Raw genomic sequence first — 22,770 nt, forward strand, 5'->3', positions numbered from 1 at the left:
TAGCTTTCTGTTTTGTAACTGTACCCAAACTTGTAGTTTTGCCAGGGCCTCTCGGCTACAAAATACAAAGGCTGAGCATGGTCCTGTTCTGAGTTGAGGATTAATCTGTAAGTGCTGTGCGGCCCTACTCTTCCTGTCAGATGTTAGCGCACACTGTGGATCTGTAACACATAAAAGTGTTTTTTCCTGTGCTACAAAAGGTCATTGTGATGGAGGTATCTGGGGTAGCTTCATATGTTTAGTTTCTCTTGGGTTTTTTTTGCTTTAAATTTATCAGAATTCAAATATACAAGGATTTCTCTAATGATTATGTTACTTAGTTCTTAGTCAAAATAAGTCTGATTGGATTTGTTAGAACCCTTGGGTCCATTAGACCCTAGTAGATTAAGACATTACCCTATAGATTCAGCAAAACATTGCTCAGTAGCATGTGTTATCTCTGGCGATTAATTACTGGTAGGGGTGACGTACATCAGATGCCTGATTCTTTCTTTCTGGGTCTCTTAGCAACAGCTTGAAGAAGAAGCAGCTAAACCTCCTGAGCCTGAGAAGCCTGTGTCCCCTCCTCCCGTGGAGCAGAAACACCGAAGTATTGTCCAAATTATTTATGATGAGAATCGGGTAAGCTCCTGCCATTTCTTACGACACACAGGCCTTTAAAAGCACTTGACTGTGCCTTGTAAAATTCTCATTGTGTTCTGTGGTAATGTTAATTGTCTTAAAACCTGATTTCTGTCATAATTTTTAATGTTCTTAAACTTTGACTAAAGCTTGATGTTTTTTCCTTATAGACCAAAAAAAAGTTGATTGCTGTGTCTTAAATTAATCTTTCACTTATATACTATATTGCATAAATGTTAATGAGAATATAATTTTATCAGCTAAGTCTCTCTCCTATCATATAAAATTGGCAAGCAAGTTTGTAGCACGTAATACGAAACAAGGCATTATTCTGTAGTTTTTCACTTTATAAGGGACATTTGATGCCAAATACTGATACCATCCTATTAGAGATGGGTCATTGGATATGGAAATAATGTGCATTATCAGCTTTAGAATTGATAGCTGGGCTGTAGTTTGAATCTTAATAAAGTGTGAGGCCAGTGGCTTTTAGGTAGACTTTGCTATTTTAAAACATTTTTTTCTTTCATATTCATAATTAAAAGTATTCATTGATTTAGGGAAGCCAGGCCTCAATTCTGTTAAAAAGCTAGCAGTTAAATGGAAACTGATTTCACCGTAATATAAAGCAAACTTTCCAACAGAGCTGCTTAACACTGGGCTTCCAGAAGTTCCCAGTCTAAAAAAGAATATGGTTTAAGTACTGCTGCAGAGAATCAGCTTGTGAGCTGAAGATGATCGATCATAAGGTAGAAGTTGAGATTGTTGTTTCAGTTGATTTACTTTGTAGTGAGTGGAGTCATCAGGATCAGTACATTTTACACAGGCAGCCTACGACTTTGTAATAGCCTAGGTCCTAAAGGAAATTGGCCTTCAGAAGGGCAACTGTGAATTGTTACATACACACTTATGAGAATAATCTTAGACTGAGATATACATGTATGTGTGTGTTTTAGATAGGTACCTGAAAGTCATCAAATACATAAAACTTAGGATAATGGTAAGTGTCACAGGCAGGTAAAAACATGGCAATTTATATTATTTTCTTGGGTGAGTGCAAAATTAGTCCAATTTATTGAATGGACAGAGCAATCTCACTGAAGATCTATTTGAATATCTATTCAAAAAGGATGAATGGCAGTAAATGAAGTGAGTGACGAGAGCGGCCTTGTCTTTTGCCGAAAGGGGCAGTGACTCTGGTCAGGCAGAGATGTGGCCCAAGGTTGACAGGTGCTCCCTTGTTTAAGGAAAGCTGAGAAGATGGAGTTTTATGTGGAATCCCCTGCTTTTTCAAAAATACTCTGCGGAAGAATAAAACACTCTTGTGGACTGATGGGCTTCATGGCCAGTTTATGACCTCAGAGATAAAGTAAATAGAGATTGGAGCTAACAATGGAAGAGAATCTTGGAAAATAAAATGTTGACTTCTTAGTGTGAGTCAGTTTTCAAAGAAGTTGAATTCAGTGATTTTTTTTTTTAAGTAAAACAATTTTTTTTAATGTTTATTTATTTTTGACAGAGAGAGACAGAGCATGAGTGGGGGAGGGGCAGAGAGAGAGAGGGAGACACAATCCGAAGCAGGCGCCGGGCTCTGAGCTGCACAGAGCCCGACGCGGGGCTCGAACTCCCAGACCGCGAGATCATGACCTGAGCCGAAGTTGGACGCTCGACCAACTGAGCCACCCAGGCGCCCCCAGTGAATATTTTTTAATTGATTGAATTTCTTTTTTTTTTAATTTTTTTTTCAACGTTTTTTATTTTTATTTTTGGGACAGAGAGAGACAGAGCATGAACGGGGGAGGGGCAGAGAGAGAGGGAGACACAGAATCGGAAACAGGCTCCAGGCTCTGAGCCATCAGCCCAGAGCCCGACGCGGGGCTCGAACTCACAGACCGCGAGATCGTGACCTGGCTGAAGTCGGGCGCTTAACCGACTGCGCCATCCAGGCGCCCCTTGATTGAATTTCTTAATTAGCCTTGTCATTATTCGTGAATTCTCTGGTTGCCTGACTAGGATGTGAGGACCGAATACTATTGAGCAAGATCTGATGGAGAGTTTACCTTGTGTTCAATTTATATATATACACATATATGTGTATATATAATACACATATATGTGTATATATATATGTATATGTATATGTATACATATATGTATATATATATGTATATGTATATATATACTTTCATTACTTTGTGCAGTAAGTGTTTCTTGGTGCCCAGCGACAAAGCTGAAAACTTTCAGACCTCTTCTTTCCCCTGTAGCACGTGTGTATTCAGATTCGTTGTGCATTGTCTGAAGAATAGAAGAACAACCAAACTTCTTGAGATCTTGGTATTAGACTCGTGGTGAAGGTTCTTTCTCACTCATAGTAACTGTGGAAATCCTCTTTTTGCAAATCTCTTCTTTCTGATTGCCCTGCTACTAGTCTGCAGCCGTGGTGGATTTGGAACAGAGGTTCCTGGAGGGGAAGCCACGAGAGCACGACTGGGCTCGGAGCCCAGGCTTTCTCACTGCTGCCCCGCCATGCTGCCTTGTGTAAGGCCTTTGCGGCTTTTTTAGCTTTCTTTAATGAATGACCTTATCTGTTTTGACACCGGAGGAAAGGAGAAATGGGTGAAGGCAAGGAGACATTTCTCTCTTGTTCCTTTTGTGGCAGCAGTCTACACTGGGAATTAAGCCTAATGTGGCTTAAGAGATGGGGGCCATTATCTTGTATTAGGCCTCTTTGGTTTCTTTAGGAAGTTAGTGGGAGGGGGGGCACCTGGGTGGCTCAGTCGGTTAAGGGTCCAACTTCAGCTCAGGTCATGATCTCATGGTTCGTGGCTTCGAGCCCTGCATTGGGCTCTGTGCTGACAGCTCAAAGCCTGGAGCCTGCTTCAGATTCTGTGTCTCCTTCTTTCTCTCTGCCCCTCCCTTGCTTGCACTCTGTTTTTCTCTCAAAGTTAAATATTTAAAAAAAAAAAAAAAAAAAGTTACTGGGAGGAAGAAAACTACCCAAAAGTGACTGTTTAATTTGAAAATTGGTTTCCTGAGAGAAAAATTGTCTTGCATCATATTTAAACTTTAGACCGAGATTTATTTAGTCTCTAAACAGACTCTTCTCCTGGGCTGTTTTTAACAGTTCAATTTGCTGTTACCCTCCCCAGTTGTAGGATCCAAAAATATTTATAAATGCTCTAATTTCAGAATTACAATACATACAGAGAAGGGTATGCATGGAGTATAGTTCTCAGAAACAGCTCGGTTATATTTTGTTTGCGTGACTTGCAAGTTAAAGTGACAACAGATGAAAGAAAGAGATCGAAAGTAGAAAGTATACTCTGTGCCAGCAACCTCTAGTCACCTAGGCCTGTGTCCTGGGAAGTCTCTGTTTCCCTCTCTCGGCCACGCTGTAGGTTTGGTTAACTAACGAGGAGCATCATCCCCTCCTCCTAAATCGTGGTCTCCCTCCTCCTTTGGCAATAGCTTATTTGAGCCCTCATCACTCACATAAATGGTGACTTTTCCTTCCTTCAGTCTTTTTTCTTTCTAACCAGTCCTTCATATTTGAGTCCTCTTACATGATTCTCGAAATAAAACCTTTTGATTATTTCCCACCCTCTGCAGAATAGCCCAGACTTTTTATCAGTGCCAACATGCCTGCCTGCCTGCCTGCCTGCCTGGCCGTTGGCCCGGTCCTCCTTTCTTAAAGCTGTCCTACCAGAATAGCTTTGAAAGTTCCATTGAAGTGTCAGTACCTTTATCCCAGGATGTTGCCTCTGCCTTCGGGCATCCCAGTGTCTTGTCTTTCTCGTCTGTTGAGTGCGCTCGTGCTTCAAGACCCTGGCTCAAGTATCATTTTCCCTATGAAGATTTTCAGGACCTCTTCTCCTCCTCCTTTTTGTTGTTTTCTTGGTACCTAGCAAACACCTGGCATACAGAACGTATCAACATGTTTGAAGAATTAAGTACTTCTGTCTATAGACTTAGACTAAAAATTACAGTATGGAAATGTGAGGGTTTTAAATTAAAATGTTGGTCTGCCAGACTTGATAGGTTAATATGTTCTTAGCAATTAAGCCAACGTGAAGTCAAATATTTAATAAAACTTCGCAAAACTTAAATCTGGGGTTGCAAACATCTTAAATACCAGCTTTTAAAATTAGCTCTGGAAAGGTGAGTGCCAGATAGGATACTAGTATTTGCCAGAATGTCGCTCTGTGTCTTTTGTGTGTGGTTCCACTTAGCCTGCCCGTTCTGGGTATGGACTAACAACACACAGCCCCTTGAGGGAGCGAAGTGAAGGCACTCCTGGCTGGCTCCGTCAGTAGAGTATGTGGCCCTTGATCTCGGGGTTGTGAGTTTGAGCCCCATGTTAGGTGTAGAGATTACTAAAAATAAATTAATAAACTTAAAAAAAAAACAAATTAAAAAACTGGTGAGTGTTGGGTCTGGAGAAAGTTAGTTGCGGGTGCAAGTAAATTTCCAAGTTTATCATCTATGATGATGTTCTTTGCATGCTATTTAATATATGCCTAAAGCTAATAAATTTGAATTTCGTGATAATTACATTTTGACTTCTTGAGTTAGTTACCTTAGGACAGTGATTTGTTCTCAACTGGAGGCTGTTTTGGTTGTTAGAGCTTGGAGGATAGACAGAGTGCTACTGGCATCTAGTGGGATACTGCTAAATATCCCACAATGCCTAGGCACGGTCCCCAGAACACGCATCTGGCCCAAATAGTGCCAAGATTGACAAATCCTGCCTTAAAACTATCTATAGAAGTACGATCTGCTATGCAAATTTAATGGAGTTTTATAGTTTTATATTTGACATTATTGATATATTTATTTTTCATCTTAATAACCTTTCAGTTTCCTGGAGTTTGGAAAGTGCATGACACTGTTTTGTGCTTCCTGCACTAGTTGTTTTCACATAACATATATGAAATAAATACTTGATTTTGATTGATAAATGAGATGAAAAGGAGAATGTTTATCTTAAGGAAACATCTTTGTACTTGGGGAATACTGATGAATATCCATTCCCACTTGTGTGCCCCATCAGAAACCCTGCAGAGTCTCCCAGCAGCAAATACATTGAGGTGGGGGTCTGTGCAGCCAACAGGGAGCCATTGTTAGCAACTGGAATGTGTTGGCTGAGAACCATTGACGTGTTTGGTAGTCCTACAATTCCAGTTTTAACATCTTCAGCATCGAATTTGTAATATTTCATTTGTCCATTCAAGGATGATTTCTATTAGATGGCACATCGGCCTAGATCATTTTACTTTTGAAAATGGACTGTAAAAAAAATGCATAATTCAAAAAAATATGTAATTCAGCATTTATTTACTACTGAACACTTGCGTAATTCAAAACAGTTGTTCAGTTCAAACCTCTGTTCAGTTATTACCAAGGTTTTCTTGTAACTAGAATATAAGCTCATAATAAGCTTTTCTTCCAAGAGATCAATTTGGCTAACACCAGTAAAGACTGGTGACTTTATGGTATTTTATGTTTTAAAATTTTTATTCATGACAGTCCGATTCGAAGTGTTGAGGGGCTCATTTCTAGTAGTGGATCTGTGTTCCTTCTGCCTAGAATCTTGAGATCTGTTTTCTGTTAAGAACTTAGCGAGTCTTCAGGTATTACTTTGAGTACAAATGTGAAGTACTGACTGAATTTTGTGAGGAAGCTATGAAAATGAAAGAGGATATTTCAGCCAATCACGTGACAAGAATATTTGGAAATATAGAAAAGTTCAACTCTAGAGTAGTCTCAGAGATAAAGTAAATAGGGATTGGAGCTAACAGTGGAAAATACTAAATTGGTAGTGATTTTGCACCCAGGTAATACAATTTTTTTAATTGTATAATATAATGATGTCTTTATCTGTAGAAAAAAGCAGAAGAGGCTCATAAAATATTTGAAGGTCTTGGCCCAAAAGTGGAACTGGTAAGTAAGAGATTTCTTTTTCTTTTTTTTTTAATGTTTGTTTATTTTTGAGAGAGAGAGAGAGAAGAGAGAGAGAGTGAGAGAGCAAGCATGAATGGGGGAAGGGCAGAGAGAGAGGGAGACACAGAATCTGAAGCAGGCTTCAGGCTCTGAACTGTCAGCACAGACCCCAATATGGGGTTTGAACTCAAGAACCTCGAGATTATGACCTGAGCTGGAGTCGGATGCCTAACCAACTGAGCCCCGCCCCTGGCACCCCAAGAAATTTCTTTTTTCACATTGAGTGTTTTTTTTGTAATTTTTCTTGAGATAAGATGGAATATAGTCTGTCTACTTTGGAATGAGGGGGATGTGGCTGGGCAGTATGTTGAAAATAACGCCATACAAACTTGGTTACCTTTGTAGAAGTATTATCCTGGGCTTTTTTTTTTTTTTTTTTTTTTTTTTCCCCTGAGGAGCCATTTAATCACGCCAGGTAAAGGCAGGAAGAAGTGAGAACAGAAATAGAAAGCTCTTTGGACCATGTGTTCTTCTTTGCCTTTGAGATTAAAAATCTGTGAATAAATGTATTTCCTGTGGGCTACAGTGGATTTATAAACATTTTTACAGTAGTCCCATTAATAGGAGATAGGGTAAAGAGAATTGTTCAGGGAACCCAGAAGTCTGGAGGTTTTGGTAGGGCATGTGTTGTGTAGGCCCATGAGTACTTCACCTAGGGTTGTGTTAAAATATAAGTTGTTTCTTTGTATTTTCATAGACATGTGTACAACACTTTATATGTAAATATTTGATTTATTTTATAGCCACTCTATAACCAGCCATCAGATACCAAGGTGTATCATGAGAACATCAAGACGTAAGTGTTTATCATCTTTGGAGTTCTTCAGTTAAAGACCATATATTCTATAAAGAGATCGTTTTTATGTTATCTGCTGACAGATTATTATAATATAGTGTAGGTGTGTTTTAGATTTGTGTAATTTGCTGTCGTTTACTATATGTTATCTTCCTCTGGCTTCTTGGGGGTTGGGGTAACAGCTTTGAGTTTCCGAGGCCAAAAAATGAAATAAATTATTGCATACAACTAGCTGGTTTTATGATCTGCTAGTAAAAAAGGTGAATACTTAACATTGAAATGGCTTACCTTGAGGCTTGAATTTTTTGCCTCCTGTTTTGTCTTTTTTTCAGTGGAGTACCTGCAAGGCGCATGATGAAGTAAGATAATGAAGCTTTTTCATTTAAGACTAGTGATGACACCGTCCCCCACCAAGCCACATCTGCCATTGCAAAGTAGAAGTGCCACGGATCATTTTATCATTATTCAAAATCCTATTCTAGGGAAATCCCTTCCATGACTCTTGCTAATGACGGTATTTGTAGACCCTTCTGCCATTTAATGTCCTGGTGCCTTGGAAGCGCTCTGTCACCTCACGTGGGTGAGGAGACTGCTCCACAATGTAGTTTGCTTAGCCTTGCTCATCCTAGATACCAGGCCTTTCTGGATGCAGATTCTGGAATAAGAGCATAAGTGAAAAGAAAACCTAATTTCTCGATCTGATTGAAGTAAGAGAGGAAGCTAGATAGGTATCTTTTTTTTTTTTTTTTTGATTATCATACTTTAAGAGAATTGAGGTGAATGATTCTTAGTTTATAACGAAAATGTGATATTTCTACTTTATGTTTTATTAAGAATAATAATCGGAACATTTTAATTATCTGCTAGTACAGTTACTGATGAGCACATTGCTATTTATATATCATCTCTATATTTTTTCTTTTAAAACCTTTCTTACTGAGAGTATGTGCAGTAGTTGACTACTTTGCAGAATTGGTGGCAAATATAATTTGCATGGTAGTATGCATGAAAAAAATTGAAATTTGAATACTTTTAACTTTTGTTAAGTAAGTGGTTTATAATGATAGTCATGTAACTTAGAATTTTTCTGTGAGATGCTACTGTGGTCTTGACCGCCCTTAGAAGTAGGTTTAGGCAAAACTCATAAAATATACCTTGTTTTGAAACTGTTTAGCTGTTTTAACATTTTTTGAAAGAAGAATAGCAGATAAAATCTAGTTGGCTACCGTTAATGATATTTCTCCCCCCCACAAAGCTTCAGTTACGTTTGTGTTCTGTCTTTTCCCCGCTAGTATTAGCTGGAGAGCAGCTCTGTCTGATTTATTTCATGTTGTCTACACTGCCCCACTACAGTGCTTAGCACACTGTCCTGGGATGGGTTACTGACTGGCTGACTTCTTCACTTAAATCCTAGGAAACCTTTTAAATTACGTTTATTGATTGTCATGTGCTTTTGAGTAGCACATAATTAAAATGAGAGCAAACTGAGTTTATGGTAGCACTTCTGTACGTCAGCTTGGGAGATAATCGTTTACTCAGCTGCATGCATCCATATGAATCGTGTGGTACCTCTTCTCTCATCGCCGTCATTTGCTTTGTATGAAATAGCAAATATACCTTTTAATAATTCTTTTCATGTCTTGGCTACTTTCCCATATAGCCAGCTCCTGACTGTCCATGCTAATTTGAGTGGAGCCAGTGTCACTGTTAGTCCCGAGTGGCAGATAATCCAAAAAATTACTTCTACTTGCCTTGGCTTTGTATTTATATTTGAATAATCAGCTTGAAATCCTTTCTGGAAGTAGGTGGGGTATAACTATTTATATTTGAACCTGCATGTCATTGTTTTTGAAGATCGCAATGCTTCACATTTAAAAAGTGTAACTGTTTCATTAAGATGCAAGAGAAGTCTTCCTGTCTTGTGCCATTGCCCTCCATGACTTCTTAGAGTGGATTATATGTCATTTCTGTGACTGAAGGAAATCTTCTGTGTCAAGCAGAAGTCCCCTCTCTCTTTGTGGGTGTTCGTTCTCCTAGAGGGGAGATCAGCACCATACCTGGGGCAGGGAGGTAACTTTAAAAGCTTCTCCTTCTCTTCTACCTCCCCTCCTCTAAGAGCGCACAAAGACGCTTAGATCACCAGAGATCTTAAGAAGAATCAGTAACTGTGTAATTATAACTTGAAAATGTTTGCCTTATACTTGGATGTCATAATTGAAAATGAACTATTTGTATAAGATCTTGCTGTAGAGTGGGAGGAATTTTAGTCAGTTCTAATTATTGCAAAAGTCTTATTTTGCAGGGTGAAAAAATTAAGATTAACTTTGATTACATCAGATATTCCTAAGTGATCTTTGCTTGTTTTTCAGTGTCTCTGAAAAAAAAAAAAAAGTGATGCATTATTAAGTTGTGCTTTTTCTTAATGTCATACAACCATATTTTTCTCTTCTAGAAACCAGGTGATGAGGAAAAAACTCATTTTATTTTTTAAAAGAAGAAATCATGCAAGAAAACAAAGGGTGAGGTCCTATCCTTTAACTGAAATTTGTACAACTTTCCCATTCATGCTCATTTAGGCATTTGCTTTCCCTTTATTAGTGAGAGTGGCTCTTGATTATATTTGAGAGAAGGTGCTGATGTAGAAAGTAACTGGGTAGAACTTAAATACAAATGTAATCCTAGCAACATTTGACATTTAATGTCATTATCAAATTAATTTCTTTGGCCATCCGTGTCTAGCATTTTCATCTAGTCAAAATAAAGAAAATGGTGAGTAGTTAAAAAAGAATATGAGAGAACTAGGACGTTCTACATTTAGTCTCTTAAACCCTCAAACAAATGTGGGTAAGTTACGGTCATGCTAAGTAGACATTACTGTTCGTTCTTACTAGGAACCGGGTCAGCTAAAGTTCAGCTTTTTGAAATTCAGATACTTTTTCATATTTATCATATGACTCGCAGTCCAGAAGTTTGGTGGTTATGATCTTCATGGAAATGAAGTTACAGAAAATACAATGCCAGAATACCACTTTGCGCAATGTGTTCGTACTCAATTTAGGCACACTTGATTCGTTGAAATTCAGTTGCTTAGCAAATAGATGATGTCCTTTAATTCACATCAGAAATGAACTGTGTACCCTGTATTTAATGACATGACAGTTTAATGAATTGTAAAGCTCAAGAGTCAGTAGCTTTTACTTGATCTATAACTTCTAATGAAATTTGTCAGTCTGGTCCTTCAGATACTATCTGAAATTACTGGGGTTTTTTTTTTGGTGGGGGGCAAAATCATATAAATATTAACTAAGAAATTAGCTAAAGTATGTTTTTCCTCCCAGTAATTTTGTTGTAATTATGGTAATTGCTAAATTCGCTGCCTGGTGATACAAACATGGAAGCATAGGCTTTGTTTTTTCGGACTTCACAGACTATGTAGTTATAACGTTTCTGTGTGCACTGATTTGTTTAATAAATATCTGTTGGCTGTTTACTCTGTCCCATGTATTATTCTACAGAGGTGAGCAAGATAGCCATATGGCTTTAATCCTTAGGGAGCCTGCGGTATAACTGGGGGGCAGACAAGTCAGCAGGGAATTACAGTATGTGATCGCACTGTGGTACAGGACATACAGAGGACTGTGGGACCGTGTACGAATGGCAGCTGATTCGCCATGTGCGAATCATAAAGGGGAGTTGCAGGAAAACCAGAAACCCTGGAAATTTGAGCAGGCCCAGGGAGCAGCTTACGTGAAGGTCTGGGAGGCGGAGGGAGTGGGGCAGGTTCAGGCTGAGCTGCATGGCCCCCGAGGCCCACCTAAGAGACTTTGGGTTAGACCCCAAGGGCATCTTTGCAGTGTTTGAACTCAGGAAGTGACATGTCCAGGTTTGTATTCTAAGAATTGGCATCTGGCTACACCATTAGAACGCATGAGAGACTTTGAGGAGGCTCTTACTTTGATGTAGGTGAAGGATGATGTTGGCCTGGACTGAGGAGCCAGCGGGAGACATGGAGAAAGTGTGAGGGATACACAAGACGCACAGGAGTTGGAAAGAACGATCGGGAAGTGTGTGGAGGTGGCGTGGAGTGTGAGGAGGGTCATATTCTCCTCTCTGGTGCCACTTTCTTGAGATGACCAGTGTTCATGGTTTTTCATGAGTCCTTCTACACCTTTTTCTATCTGTGTGTTGACGTGTTCACAGTTCCTGTGCTAATAATGGAGTGCTTCTCGGTTTAAAAAAATGAGATCATACATTACTCATTTCTCTAAAAGGATTGGTTCTTGATTTCATGTAGTTCACTGCATTTGTTTTTATCATAAAGTACAACCAATTCCTGCCTTTTCCAGACTATCAAAAATGTGAATTAGATACCGTTATTTATGGTAACAAAAACCTTCAAGTAACCAAAACCTCCAGCAGCAGAGGAAGGGTTAAAGTGTGAGTGTTTTCTGTGACAGATTGGAAGGAAAGCACCAGAATGTTAATATGATTGCTGTTGGGTGATTGAGATTATGAACTGTTTGCATGTTTCTGTTATTAATTTTCCATTTTTGTTGACAATGAAGACCTACCTACATTGTTATCGGGAAAATAATAAAAGTAGCTGATCAGCTGCCAGTAGTAGCTCATTAATTAATTAATTTGTTTTAGTCTTAACATTAACTAAAAAAAACAACAACAACAAAAATCAGCCAAAATGTGCTCTATATGCTGACCTTCATAGGAAACAGAGCTCTTTTCTCTCTCCTCTTTCAGATCAAGGACAGCTTTTCATTCACAGTTGAGTCCTAGGCCAAATGTACTCCTGACTTAGCCTTAAGAAGTAGCATTTACTTTAGACTATTAGGTTTGTCAGGATGACAGAGTTTAGTTTAATTATTAATTTGCTACGGGTATTTAATAGGAACAAAAAATCTGCCAACGTTATGATCAGCTCATGGAGGCATGGGAGAAAAAAGTGGACAGAATAGAAAATAATCCCCGGAGAAAAGCTAAAGAAAGCAAAACAAGGGAGTACTATGAAAAGCAGTTTCCAGAAATTCGAAAACAAAGAGAACAACAAGAAAGGTTTCAGCGGTAAGTAGTTTGGTGGGTAGTGCCTGTGCTCTTCTCCTGGCTAATGGCTAGGCTCTTCCTCTCCGAAAGAGTTACTCTTGTGCTCTTTCTCAGTGTTAATGGTTACCTGAATCTGCTCTTAAGAAAGTTCAGAAAGAACTTTCATTTTGAATATAAAACTTCATTAACAGCTCGCAAAGATTATGTCTTGGTGAATTTAATATCAATTTTTTGTATTTAGTGATGCTGTTCAATCTAAATTTAAATGAATATCTTGAAATTAATTCTTCTGTTCTTTTTTTGAAAAAAAATTTTTTAAACATTTATTCATTTTTTTTGAGACAGCGACAGAGTGTGAGTGGGGGAGGAGCAGGGAGAGAGGGAGACACAGAATCCGAAGCAGGCTCAAGGCTCCGAGCTGTCAGCACAGAGCCCAACGTGGGGCTTGAACCCACAAACCGTGAGATCATGGCCTGAGCTGAAGTCGGCCGCTTAACTGACCGAGCCACCCAGGCACCCCAATTCTTCTGTTCTTGAAGATACCCATTCCTTTAGAACTGATAGTTAAAAAGAGTAGACTTACACATTTCTTTGTCCTTCGTTATCGAATAATATGACCAAACAGTATTTAGATCGATTGCTAATTAAGAAATTCTTTGGTATTGGTAGATAGTTTCTGATTTGTTTTTACTTGGAGAACAAGTATTTTGCAAAAGTAAATGCTTTAGATTTCTTCTCCACTGTCTCTTGTAAGAGTATATGTAAGCCTTAATTCTTTTCATCACGATAAAGGGACGATGGTTGTTATCCCTCCCCTTTAAAAAATATTTAATGTATTTTTCAAAGTCTGCTGTCTACTCTGGAAGGCAAAGATTACTAATTGAAATGGAAATGTCACCATTACCTGTGGTTTTCTAGAATTTTCCCATAAGTGGTTCTGCCATTTGAACTTGGACATGTAACCTTTAAATCTTAGGCGTAGCTGGGTGGCTCGGTTGGTTAAGCATCTGACTCTTGACTTCAGCTCAGGTCACCATCTCACAGTTTATGAGTTTGAGCCCTGCATCGGGCTCTGCGCTGTCAGTGTAGAGCCTGCTTGGGATTCTGTCTCCCTCTCTCTCTGCCCCTCCCCTGCTTGCTCTCTATTTCTCTCTTTCAAAAAAACAAAAACAAAAACCAAAACATTAAAAACAAAAAAAAATTTTTTAAATCTTAATCTCAACATTTAAATCGTTCTTCTATAGAGTTCTAATCTTCAAGCATATTACTTAAAAGAGTGGCTCAATAGCATTTCTTCTCTGACTTCTAGTCAGGTAAAAAAGTCCCATTCAGTAGAGTAATGTATATAAAAGTAACTTAATTGATGTCTTCTTTATGGAATGCCTTTAAATATATTTATAATTTCTTTCTCGTATTTAGAGTTGGGCAGAGGGGAGCTGGTCTTTCAGCCACGATTGCTAGGAGCGAGCATGAGATTTCTGAAATTATTGATGGGCTCTCTGAGCAGGAGGTAAGACAATTAATTTAATTTTTATTTCATTGATTATTCAGGCATTTTAGCCTCCTATGCCAGGAACTAGGGGTTTATTTGTACATCAGTGAGGGAACGTTTATAGAGCTTGGACTGTTCCAAAGACTGGCCGACCACTGAAGGTTTTAAATCAAGCAGTTACACAATTGTGTTGGCATTGTACATAGGTGGTTTTGGCGGCAGGGAGGCTTGGAAAGAGGCGAGGAGGCTGTTCAGATAAATAAGAGCCTGAATCAGGGCAACAGTGGCAGGGATGTATCGGAGCAGACTGACAGGAGAGATTCATCGGAGGTGGAATGGGCAGGGTAAGGTGGATTGAGAAAGAAGAGAAGTGGAAAGTGACTCCCCAGTTTCTAGGTTAGAGGATTGAGCTGGTGGTGCCATTTTCTAAAAGAACAAAGGAGCATGTATTTTGCGGGTATTTGTATGTTGAGTTGTGGACCTGAGGTGTGGGTGGATTCTCCAAAGTGTGCTCTCTAGCCAGGGGAGCCTGGGAGAGAGATTTGATATGGATCAATAAATCAGTGCTGAATAAGAAGAAATTTCAGTCCCTAACATGAGTCCTCTTAGCTGTTGTTCAAGGTTGGTTTCTAAAGATTGGTCTCTAAAGTTTGTCTCTAAAGGTTGGTCCAAAAGCCACCTCTTGTTTATTTAGTTTTTCTGGTTTTGATTTTATATACTGTTTTTTTTTTTTTTTATAAACCTCATCTGTGGTATCAACTATGCTTCAATTAAAACACACACATCCACACACACACACACACACACACACACACACACCCACATCCACCCACCCACCACCACCAGAAAACCTCATGTCGAAATTCTGAAGGTCTTGCTTATTAGAATGTGGTGGTCTCCTTAAGTAATGATCAAAGACAATAATGATTCAGTTGCTATATATTTCAAAATTTGTGGTCATAATCCCTGAAATGATGACTAAATCTGTGTTAAATTTCGTTGCTTGCTTTTTGACTGATTTCAGTAGGGCACATCTGTAAGCATCCAAGACTAGTAACCACCTGAGGTGACTTCAAGCTACTGTGTCTGCCCCAAGCTGTTCTTTGGTCTTCAGACTGATTGAGAGTACCCCACAAAATTAGACACTTCGTAAGGACTGAGTGTAAGGCGGTATCCACTTCTGTAAGGAAGAGTTTTAGGGAAAAACAAAACCTAGCTTTGTGTTGGGGTCAATACCTATAATTTTGGTTAAAGGTCTTTCACAGAAATTTATGCTTATGAACTCAGGAAATTAAACTTTGGGAAAAAATAATTGTATGGATGTAACAAAGTTTTAGTTGAAATTCTAAGGATAATGGTCTTCAACTTTGAGTGGAGAGATTATGTAAAGTTAGCAAGGAGTATTATACACGTGAGTTTAATTTAAAATCAATGCCCTTAGGATTTTGGTGCCTGTTTGCTTTTTTTTTTTCTATTTATTGGTCTCTAAAATGACATTAAGACTTACTGTCTAAAATGACACTAAGATTCTTAAAAATAAGACTTAATGTAATTAAGTGTTTCTTAAGATCATTATTTCACTGAATTTAACACTTATTTAGGTCAAAAATTTTATTATTTGGAGTGTCTGGGTGGCTTAGTTGGTCAAGCATCTTAGTCTTTTTTTCCTTTTTTTAATGTTTATTTATTTATTTTGAGAGAGGTAGTGCACAAGTAGGGGAGGGAGGGAGGGAGGGAGGGAGAGAGAGAGAGAGAGAGAGAGAGAGAGAGAGAGAGAGAGAGAATGAATGAATGAATATATCCCAAGCAGGCTCTGCACTGTTGGTGTAGAGCCCAGCGTGGGACTCCATCTCAGGAACCGTGAGATCATGACCTGAGCCGAAATCGAGAGTCAGATGATTAATCGACTGAGCCACCCAGGTGCTCCTCTGCATCGAACTCTTGGTCTCAGGGTCGTGAGTTCAAGACCTGTGTTGGGCACATCACTAGATGTGAAGCCTACTTAAAAAAATAAAAGAAATAAAAATTTATTACTTGAAGTATCTACTTCTTTTAAGTAAAAATCTCTTCTCAAATTGTAGTAGTGGGATATAAAAAAAATAACATGTATCACCTCTGTCCCTATAATTCATTTAATGAGCTTTTTTTTTTTTTAGTGTTTATTTTTGAGAGAGAGAGAGAGAGAGAGAGACAGACAGACAGACAGAGCACAAGCAAGGGAGGGGCAGAGAGAGAGGAAGACACAGAATTGGAAGCAGGCTCCAGGCCCTGAGCTGTCAGCACAGAGCCTGATATGGGACTCGAACTCACAAACCGTGAGATCATTACCTGAGCTGTAGTCGGACACTTAACCGACCGAGCCACCCAGGTGCCCATTTAATGAGTGCTTATTGGATATATGAGTAATTACTATATGTTAGATGTTATGGTACACACTGCTATTGACATTAAATTACATATGTGGTTTTTCTGGCTTCTATTATGATAGCTGGTCTATAGCCCTCTTTAAATTTTATTCTACATAAATTATGTTTATTTTTTGTTGTTGGTTTTTTTTTTTTTTTTTTTTCAGAATAATGAGAAACAAATGCGGCAACTCTCTGTGATCCCACCTATGATGTTTGATGCAGAACAGAGACGAGTCAAATTCATCAACATGAATGGACTCATGGAAGATCCTATGAAAGTTTATAAAGATAGGCAGTTTATGAATGTTTGGACTGACCACGAGAAGGAGATCTTTAAGGACAAGTAATTTAAACTTTAAATTGTTTTCTAATAGAAGCTCACATAAATTCGTGAAAAATATTTGGCATTCACTTGTAAATTGAACTGTTTCTCCACAAACTTGGCCCCCCTTTGACATTTGAATGGATCCTGTGGAAAGTACAGAGTGTAGATTTGATATGATTTTCCCATAGGTTTGTAGATGGGAACAAAGTTAACAGATGAGAGCTGAACTGGGGTTGCAGAGTCATGTTAAGTGTGGTACCCAAGCTTGGGTGGTGTCTGAGTCACCTGGGGGTGCTCTTCAAAAGTCCAGATGTCTGTGCTGTACCATAGACCAATCCAGTTAGTTCCTGGTGGATGGTGCCCAGGAATCCGTGCCCTTAAAACACTCTAGTGAGTCTGCTGTTGTTCCTCAGGTTGGCAGTTAGGGATCCGTGGGAAACAGTCTGTGCTAATATTTCTGTTCCCGAGGTCCCCCCCACCCCGCCTCTTTTGAAGTTGTTAAAATGTTTGTGTGTATGGGTGTATGTGTTGTTGTTTTTTTTCTCTTTTTTTACTCAGGTTTATCCAGCATCCAAAAAACTTTGGACTAATTGCATCCTACTTGGAAAGAAAGGTAAGAAATGGTTTGCATTGAGAATGTTTATAGGTTTGTGATGGTTGCTACTTTGAAGTTTTGTGCTCTAATATACAGAAGTATTTAAATAGAATAGATTTTTAGAAAGATTCTCACGTGACTAGTATAGTGATATTTAGAATTATGTAACAAATCTTAAGCACAGAACATAGTCTGATTTTCATGGTTAATGGAAAACAACCTGATACTGGATTTTCCTAGCAACACATAGACTACAGTGCGTTTTAAACCTTACTGAAGTTCTGATTAAAGTATCAGAATCCTGATTTTCCTTGAAAAATTTTCCCACAAAGGATGGGATGTAGTGTCTTTGACAAAATATTTAAAGAGACATTTTGAATATTTACATGTCTGCAGTAAGAAAGAGAATTTAGTTACTCCTTAATAAGGAAGTGCTTGAATGTTTCTGATAGCTTCTGATATCTTTTATGTAATTTGGATTAGGACAACTGGAATTGTCCTTTAAAATATAAAGATAATGAATGTGTGTAGATATTAGAGTGTAGATATGCCTTAAAATGCTAGCTATATGTTTCTCCTTAATTTATACCTTGAGAATATCAGAGATTTCCCTTGAAAGTGTTACTTGATTTTTTAAAAAAATTTATTCCTTTGGCTCTTCAAAATATTTTTTTCCTTATAGAGTGTTCCTGATTGTGTTTTATATTACTACTTAACCAAGAAAAATGAGAATTATAAAGCCCTAGTAAGAAGGAATTACGGAAAACGCAGAGGAAGAAACCAGGTGCGTTTCATTATTGTATTGAAGGTGTTTCGGGCTTGGTGGAGATACGGAGATGAAAAATGTTATAATCGGAGCCTCGTACTTACAACATGTATTGTAGGGATTGACATTTCATTAAATAATTAGGATGTTATGAACATGTTATTATTTTGAAATTAATACATATTTAATGCGTTACGCCATCTACTTTGAATGTACTGGAAAGTTTCTAGTTTGATAAGATTAATGAGAAAAATTTTATACTTCTGTATGATCTAAATTGTGCCTGTCAGTGGTAACAGTGATAATGTGAATATGGGCCCCATGACACCTCATTTAGTAATACCATTTTTCTCAGTCCTTTTGTCTGTGAAGGGGGCAGGTAGAATATGGGAGAAGTACAGAGAAATAGAGCGTGGTAATTAGCGGAGAAGATAGTTTACTGGAATACCGGGGACCTGACTTTGTTTCAGATTAACTTCATTTCTGGAGTTTAGATAGTTTACGTTAAAAAGCACTTGATCTTAAAAGATAGTTTTTAATACAGCGCAGCGTACGTTTTCACAGTTGGAATTCAGTCCTTCAGAAACTTTTCTCCAAAATAACGGATCAGCAGCTGTCACAGCTCACGTGTGCGTTACCAGCGTGGCTGCTGGGACCGTGTGGTCGCCCTCGCCCTTGCTCTCCGCACCCAGTTTCGTCTCGCACGACAGCCGCTGACTGCTGATTAGTGTTCCTAAAGCTCTCCCGGTTTCCCCACACGGCCACCCTTTCTTTCCTTAGCCACCCTGCTTACCAGATACAGATTGACACGGTTCTCTCAGTATCCGTAGCCATAACCTGTTGTGTTTTCTGGTCATTGTTTCCTACAGAATACCACTACCTCGCAGGACAGGATGTGATTACATATCCTTCGGGAACAGTATTTCTTGGTCAGTAAAAGTACAGGGAGTGTTTCACGAGTCGACTGCGTGAAATGCTGCCAGAGGTCGAGTGAGCTGAGGTGTCCTAAGTGTGCGTTTTCAGTGGGTTGGTGAGGGGGCCGGAAATAAGACGGTAGGGAGGGGAAGGGAGTGTGGGAGGTGAGCAGGTGGCAGCGTGCAGGTGTGCCCCGTCTGTAAGATTCGCTTATGAAGGGGAACAGAGAAATGGGCGATGAGGATCGAAAGGGAGGAAAGAGCGGCCCTGTACGCTGATGCGGCTGGTACTGTGGACGCAGAGAGAGGGACGGTCGTGGGGCTCCACCAAGAGTCGCTACCTGACGGGGAGCAAACTCAGTGTTGGCATTGAGGCGGGAAATGCTGTTCTGCTAAAAGGCACCAGGGCTTCCCACAGAGAAAGTGGAATCAAACAAATTAGCTAGAGATACTAGAGCCCATCTGCATTTTAAACAAGTTTCAGCTACAAATGTTTAACAAGAGAGACACAGAATCCAAAGCGGGCTCCGGGCTCCGGGCTCCGGGCTCCGAGCCGTCAGCACAGCGCCCGACGCGGGGCTTGAACTCACGAATCGCGAGATCATGACCTGAGCCGAAGTCAGATGCTTAACTGACTGAGCCACCCAGGCTCCCTCCAGCTACAAATTTTTAACAATAGCTTTGTTCCTTCTTATCAACGATTGTTTGTAACTTGAATTGAATTGTTAGAAGTTATGTATTTCATATTTCTTATAAATTGTGTCAATTTTTCAATCCCAGAGAATGTAAGGGGATAATTTGATATTTATCATATGTTACCTTTGCAGCGTTAGCACTCTGTTGCTTCTGTTGATAGAGGAGAAAGCTCTAGTAGGAAGTTCTGTGTGACGAGAATGTCTCTGTTACCCTGAAGCATTTGTTTTCCATCCTAAAGTTACCTGGGACGCCATCTCACTGCTGTCCGTGGCACACTTATGCTTGTTTTTTTCAACGTTTATTTATTTTTGGGACAGAGAGAGACAGAGCATGAACGGGGGGAGGGGCAGAGAGAGGGAGACACAGAATCGGAAACAGGCTCCAGGCTCCAAGCCATCAGCCCAGAGCCTGACGCGGGGCTCGAACTCACGGACCGCGAGATCGTGACCTGGCTGAAGTCGGGCGCTTAACCGACTGCGCCACCCAGGCGCCCCCACTTATGCTTGTTAAGTTCCAGCCATAATAGCGTTTTCTCTGCACATTCTTGTTCTGTGTGCTCACACCTCTAGCGTGTCCCAGAACGCATTTACAGAACTGAAATTGTCCATATGTGCCCTCACCTTGACCCCAGCTAGGCCCAGTTTGGGGTTGGTCAGCCTTTCCATCAGTCTTTTCCCTCCCTTTTGGGTTCTTACCGTGAAGATTTTTCTTCTGGTTTTGTATTTTTCTGGTAGTTTCACTGGGAATTTGGGAGAGGAGAGTGTTGAATGATGGAAACATAGCACCATCTCAGACCAGAAGAATCTTATTTCTGTTTCTTTATTGCTTGTGTACTTCATTCTGTTTGCGTCAGAATAGATGGACAGGTTTCCAAAATTAGGTGGTGTTAGTTTAAGGGCTCGTGTTTGTAGAAATGGATGACATTACAGCTGATACCAAAGAAAGGAGGAGGCGTTGGACTTTTGAGCAGAAGACTAGTATCAGATTTTAGTAGTGGCAGGATCATTCTGGCTGCTCTGTTGAGACTAGATTGTAAGGGAGGCTGGGGCAGAAGCAGGGAGACCAGCCAGGAGGTTATATTAATCCTGCCAGTGGCTTGGACTAGACTCTAGTGAGGGAGGTAGGGAGAACTGGTCAATTTCTGGATGTATTTTTGAAGTGAGGTAAACAGGTTTTGCTGGTGGATTGATCGTGGGGATTTGAGGACAGTTATCAAAGGTAGCCCAAGGTTTGGCTTGTGGGGTTGCCATTTACTGCATAGGCCTCACTGAAGGAGTGGCAGATTTGGGGGGAAGAATTAGGACATGCCGAATTTCAGGTACGTATTAGATGTCTAAGTGGAGGTGCGAGGTGGGCAGTTAGATGCAGAAGTTTGGAGTTTAGGAAACAGATCTGGGTTGGGAATGTGTATAATTTGCTGTATAGAACAAAGTTGAGAAAGACTTCTTTTTTTTAAAAAAAGAATCTAGTTACAAGTTAAGAATTTTTAAATTGCGGTGTCTTGATTTTACCTTGGTGGGTAACAGGAATCCAACTAATTTGAGAATCACTTTACTGCTCTATTATCCAATCAAGTTTGAATCAGTAGGAATTACTGTAGGTAATCCCAGAGCGCTTAGGGCAAATTTATTTCAAGACTCTGTAGATTTCTGTTGAAGTTGATGCCTGATCCTTTCAGTTTTTACTTGGTTGCTTTTCCTACCCCCGTCCCCACCCCCTGCCCCCAAACCTCTTACCTAAAGGAAGTATTATTGACTGAGAGATTCCAAGTTTGCGAGGTTTGATTTTTAACCTGCTATCGCTGTATGGAACCTTGCATATTATTTAGTCTGAAAACAAGTTTAATCTTAGAATCCTAGAGAAACGAGACAGATAATCGTATTTTTGTTAGACTTGTGTTCAGAGATTATTATTGGCAAAAGTCTTAACTCAAAAATCCGTTAGCTACTGCTTCAACCGTTTCACCGTTCAACTTCCTGGCATCCCATGATGGGAGCGAGTGTGGTTCTTCATAAATTTTAGTTGAAGCAATGAATACTTATCAAAGATTAGAAGCCAAAAGCCACTCATCAAGTGTTACTATTTGGGGTCTAGATTTATAAATAACATGCCAGGCAGTAATTTGATTCTATGTGTAACATTTTTGTTAGAACTAAGAATTTCTTCTTACTTTCCAGCATAAACTCCCATCTAAATAAGTCTGTCACTGTGCAGCTAGAATTACTGTGGTACCTGCTTGTGACCTACAATAAAGCAAGTCATTGTTTGGAAACTGCATTCATTTCCAAATACTTGATTACCTTTCACAAGAATTTGTTCTCTTCCTTCCTTGTGGCAACATCTTCCTCTTTAAATATGTCAGCATGTTTTTAGTCCCCAAAGGTATTGAGCAAGCATATACTTATGTAAATGTAGTACTTTTTGAAGTTAGGCGCATTTCTGACTAAATTGGTAGATAGACAATGGTTAGACCGTTTTAGGCAAGTACAAAAAGTTGAGTATAAAAAAATAAAAAGTTGGATATGATGGAAAGAGCTTTAGACACAAAAATGCTTTGCCTCTGTGTGACCTCCGTATCTATCTGACCCTAGACATGTCCTTTCATTTGCTGGCCCTGGTTTCTCATCGGTGAGAGAGGGAGCAGACTTCCCTTGCAGGGTTAACGTGAGAACTAGGTATGTTATGTGTGTGAAGCCCCTGGAGTGTAGTATCAGGCACAAAGGGAGTGCCCAATAAGTGGTAGCGACTAGTACGTTTGTAGCCTTCACAGGGGGGGTTTTCTGATGGTTGACAGCTTTTACTCTTCAGGAACGTAGTCTCAAATTCTCAAGTGGCTTAACGGCATTAGTTTTTTAATATATATTTTAATGAGATAATTTCTGTTTACTGCCTGAACTGCTTAAAAAACTCAGTGGCTAAGGTAGGACTTCATTCTTTTTGTTTCTTGTGTCTTTCTAGTTGACTATAAGCTTGTTCTTTCAAAGGTAGTCATTTCATTTCTTGGCAACTCCCGTCATCCACCGAGTGGGAGTTCGCTTATCTGTTTTCTAAAGACTCGAGCATGTGAGCAGATATACATAGAGTATCTATAAGTGTTAGGTA

At 39.4% G+C, this 22,770-nt stretch overlaps 1 protein-coding gene across 13 annotated transcripts in view; it reads left to right on the top strand.

Moving 5' to 3' along the window:
- Window positions 1–22,770, top strand: part of NCOR1 (nuclear receptor corepressor 1) — a 159,778-nt gene that overhangs the window by 58,066 nt on the left and 78,942 nt on the right. For 8 of the 13 annotated variants that reach the window (XM_023244071.2, XM_023244079.2, XM_023244076.2 and 5 more), the window contains exons 6-15: window positions 508–621; window positions 6,505–6,561; window positions 7,365–7,417; window positions 7,750–7,776; window positions 9,870–9,936; window positions 12,321–12,493; window positions 13,892–13,982; window positions 16,537–16,715; window positions 17,256–17,310; window positions 17,975–18,076. In XM_023244071.2, coding sequence (XP_023099839.1) covers window positions 508–621; window positions 6,505–6,561; window positions 7,365–7,417; window positions 7,750–7,776; window positions 9,870–9,936; window positions 12,321–12,493; window positions 13,892–13,982; window positions 16,537–16,715; window positions 17,256–17,310; window positions 17,975–18,076 — 918 coding nt within the window. The remainder of the gene's footprint in view (window positions 1–507; window positions 622–6,504; window positions 6,562–7,364; window positions 7,418–7,749; window positions 7,777–9,869; window positions 9,937–12,320; window positions 12,494–13,891; window positions 13,983–16,536; window positions 16,716–17,255; window positions 17,311–17,974; window positions 18,077–22,770) is intronic. The other 5 variants (XM_023244074.2, XM_023244075.2, XM_023244083.2 and 2 more) reach the window with 1 other exon arrangement.

The sequence above is a fragment of the Felis catus genome, chromosome E1 (genome assembly GCF_018350175.1).
Source record: "Felis catus isolate Fca126 chromosome E1, F.catus_Fca126_mat1.0, whole genome shotgun sequence".
NCBI classification, from domain to species: domain Eukaryota; kingdom Metazoa; phylum Chordata; class Mammalia; order Carnivora; family Felidae; genus Felis; species Felis catus.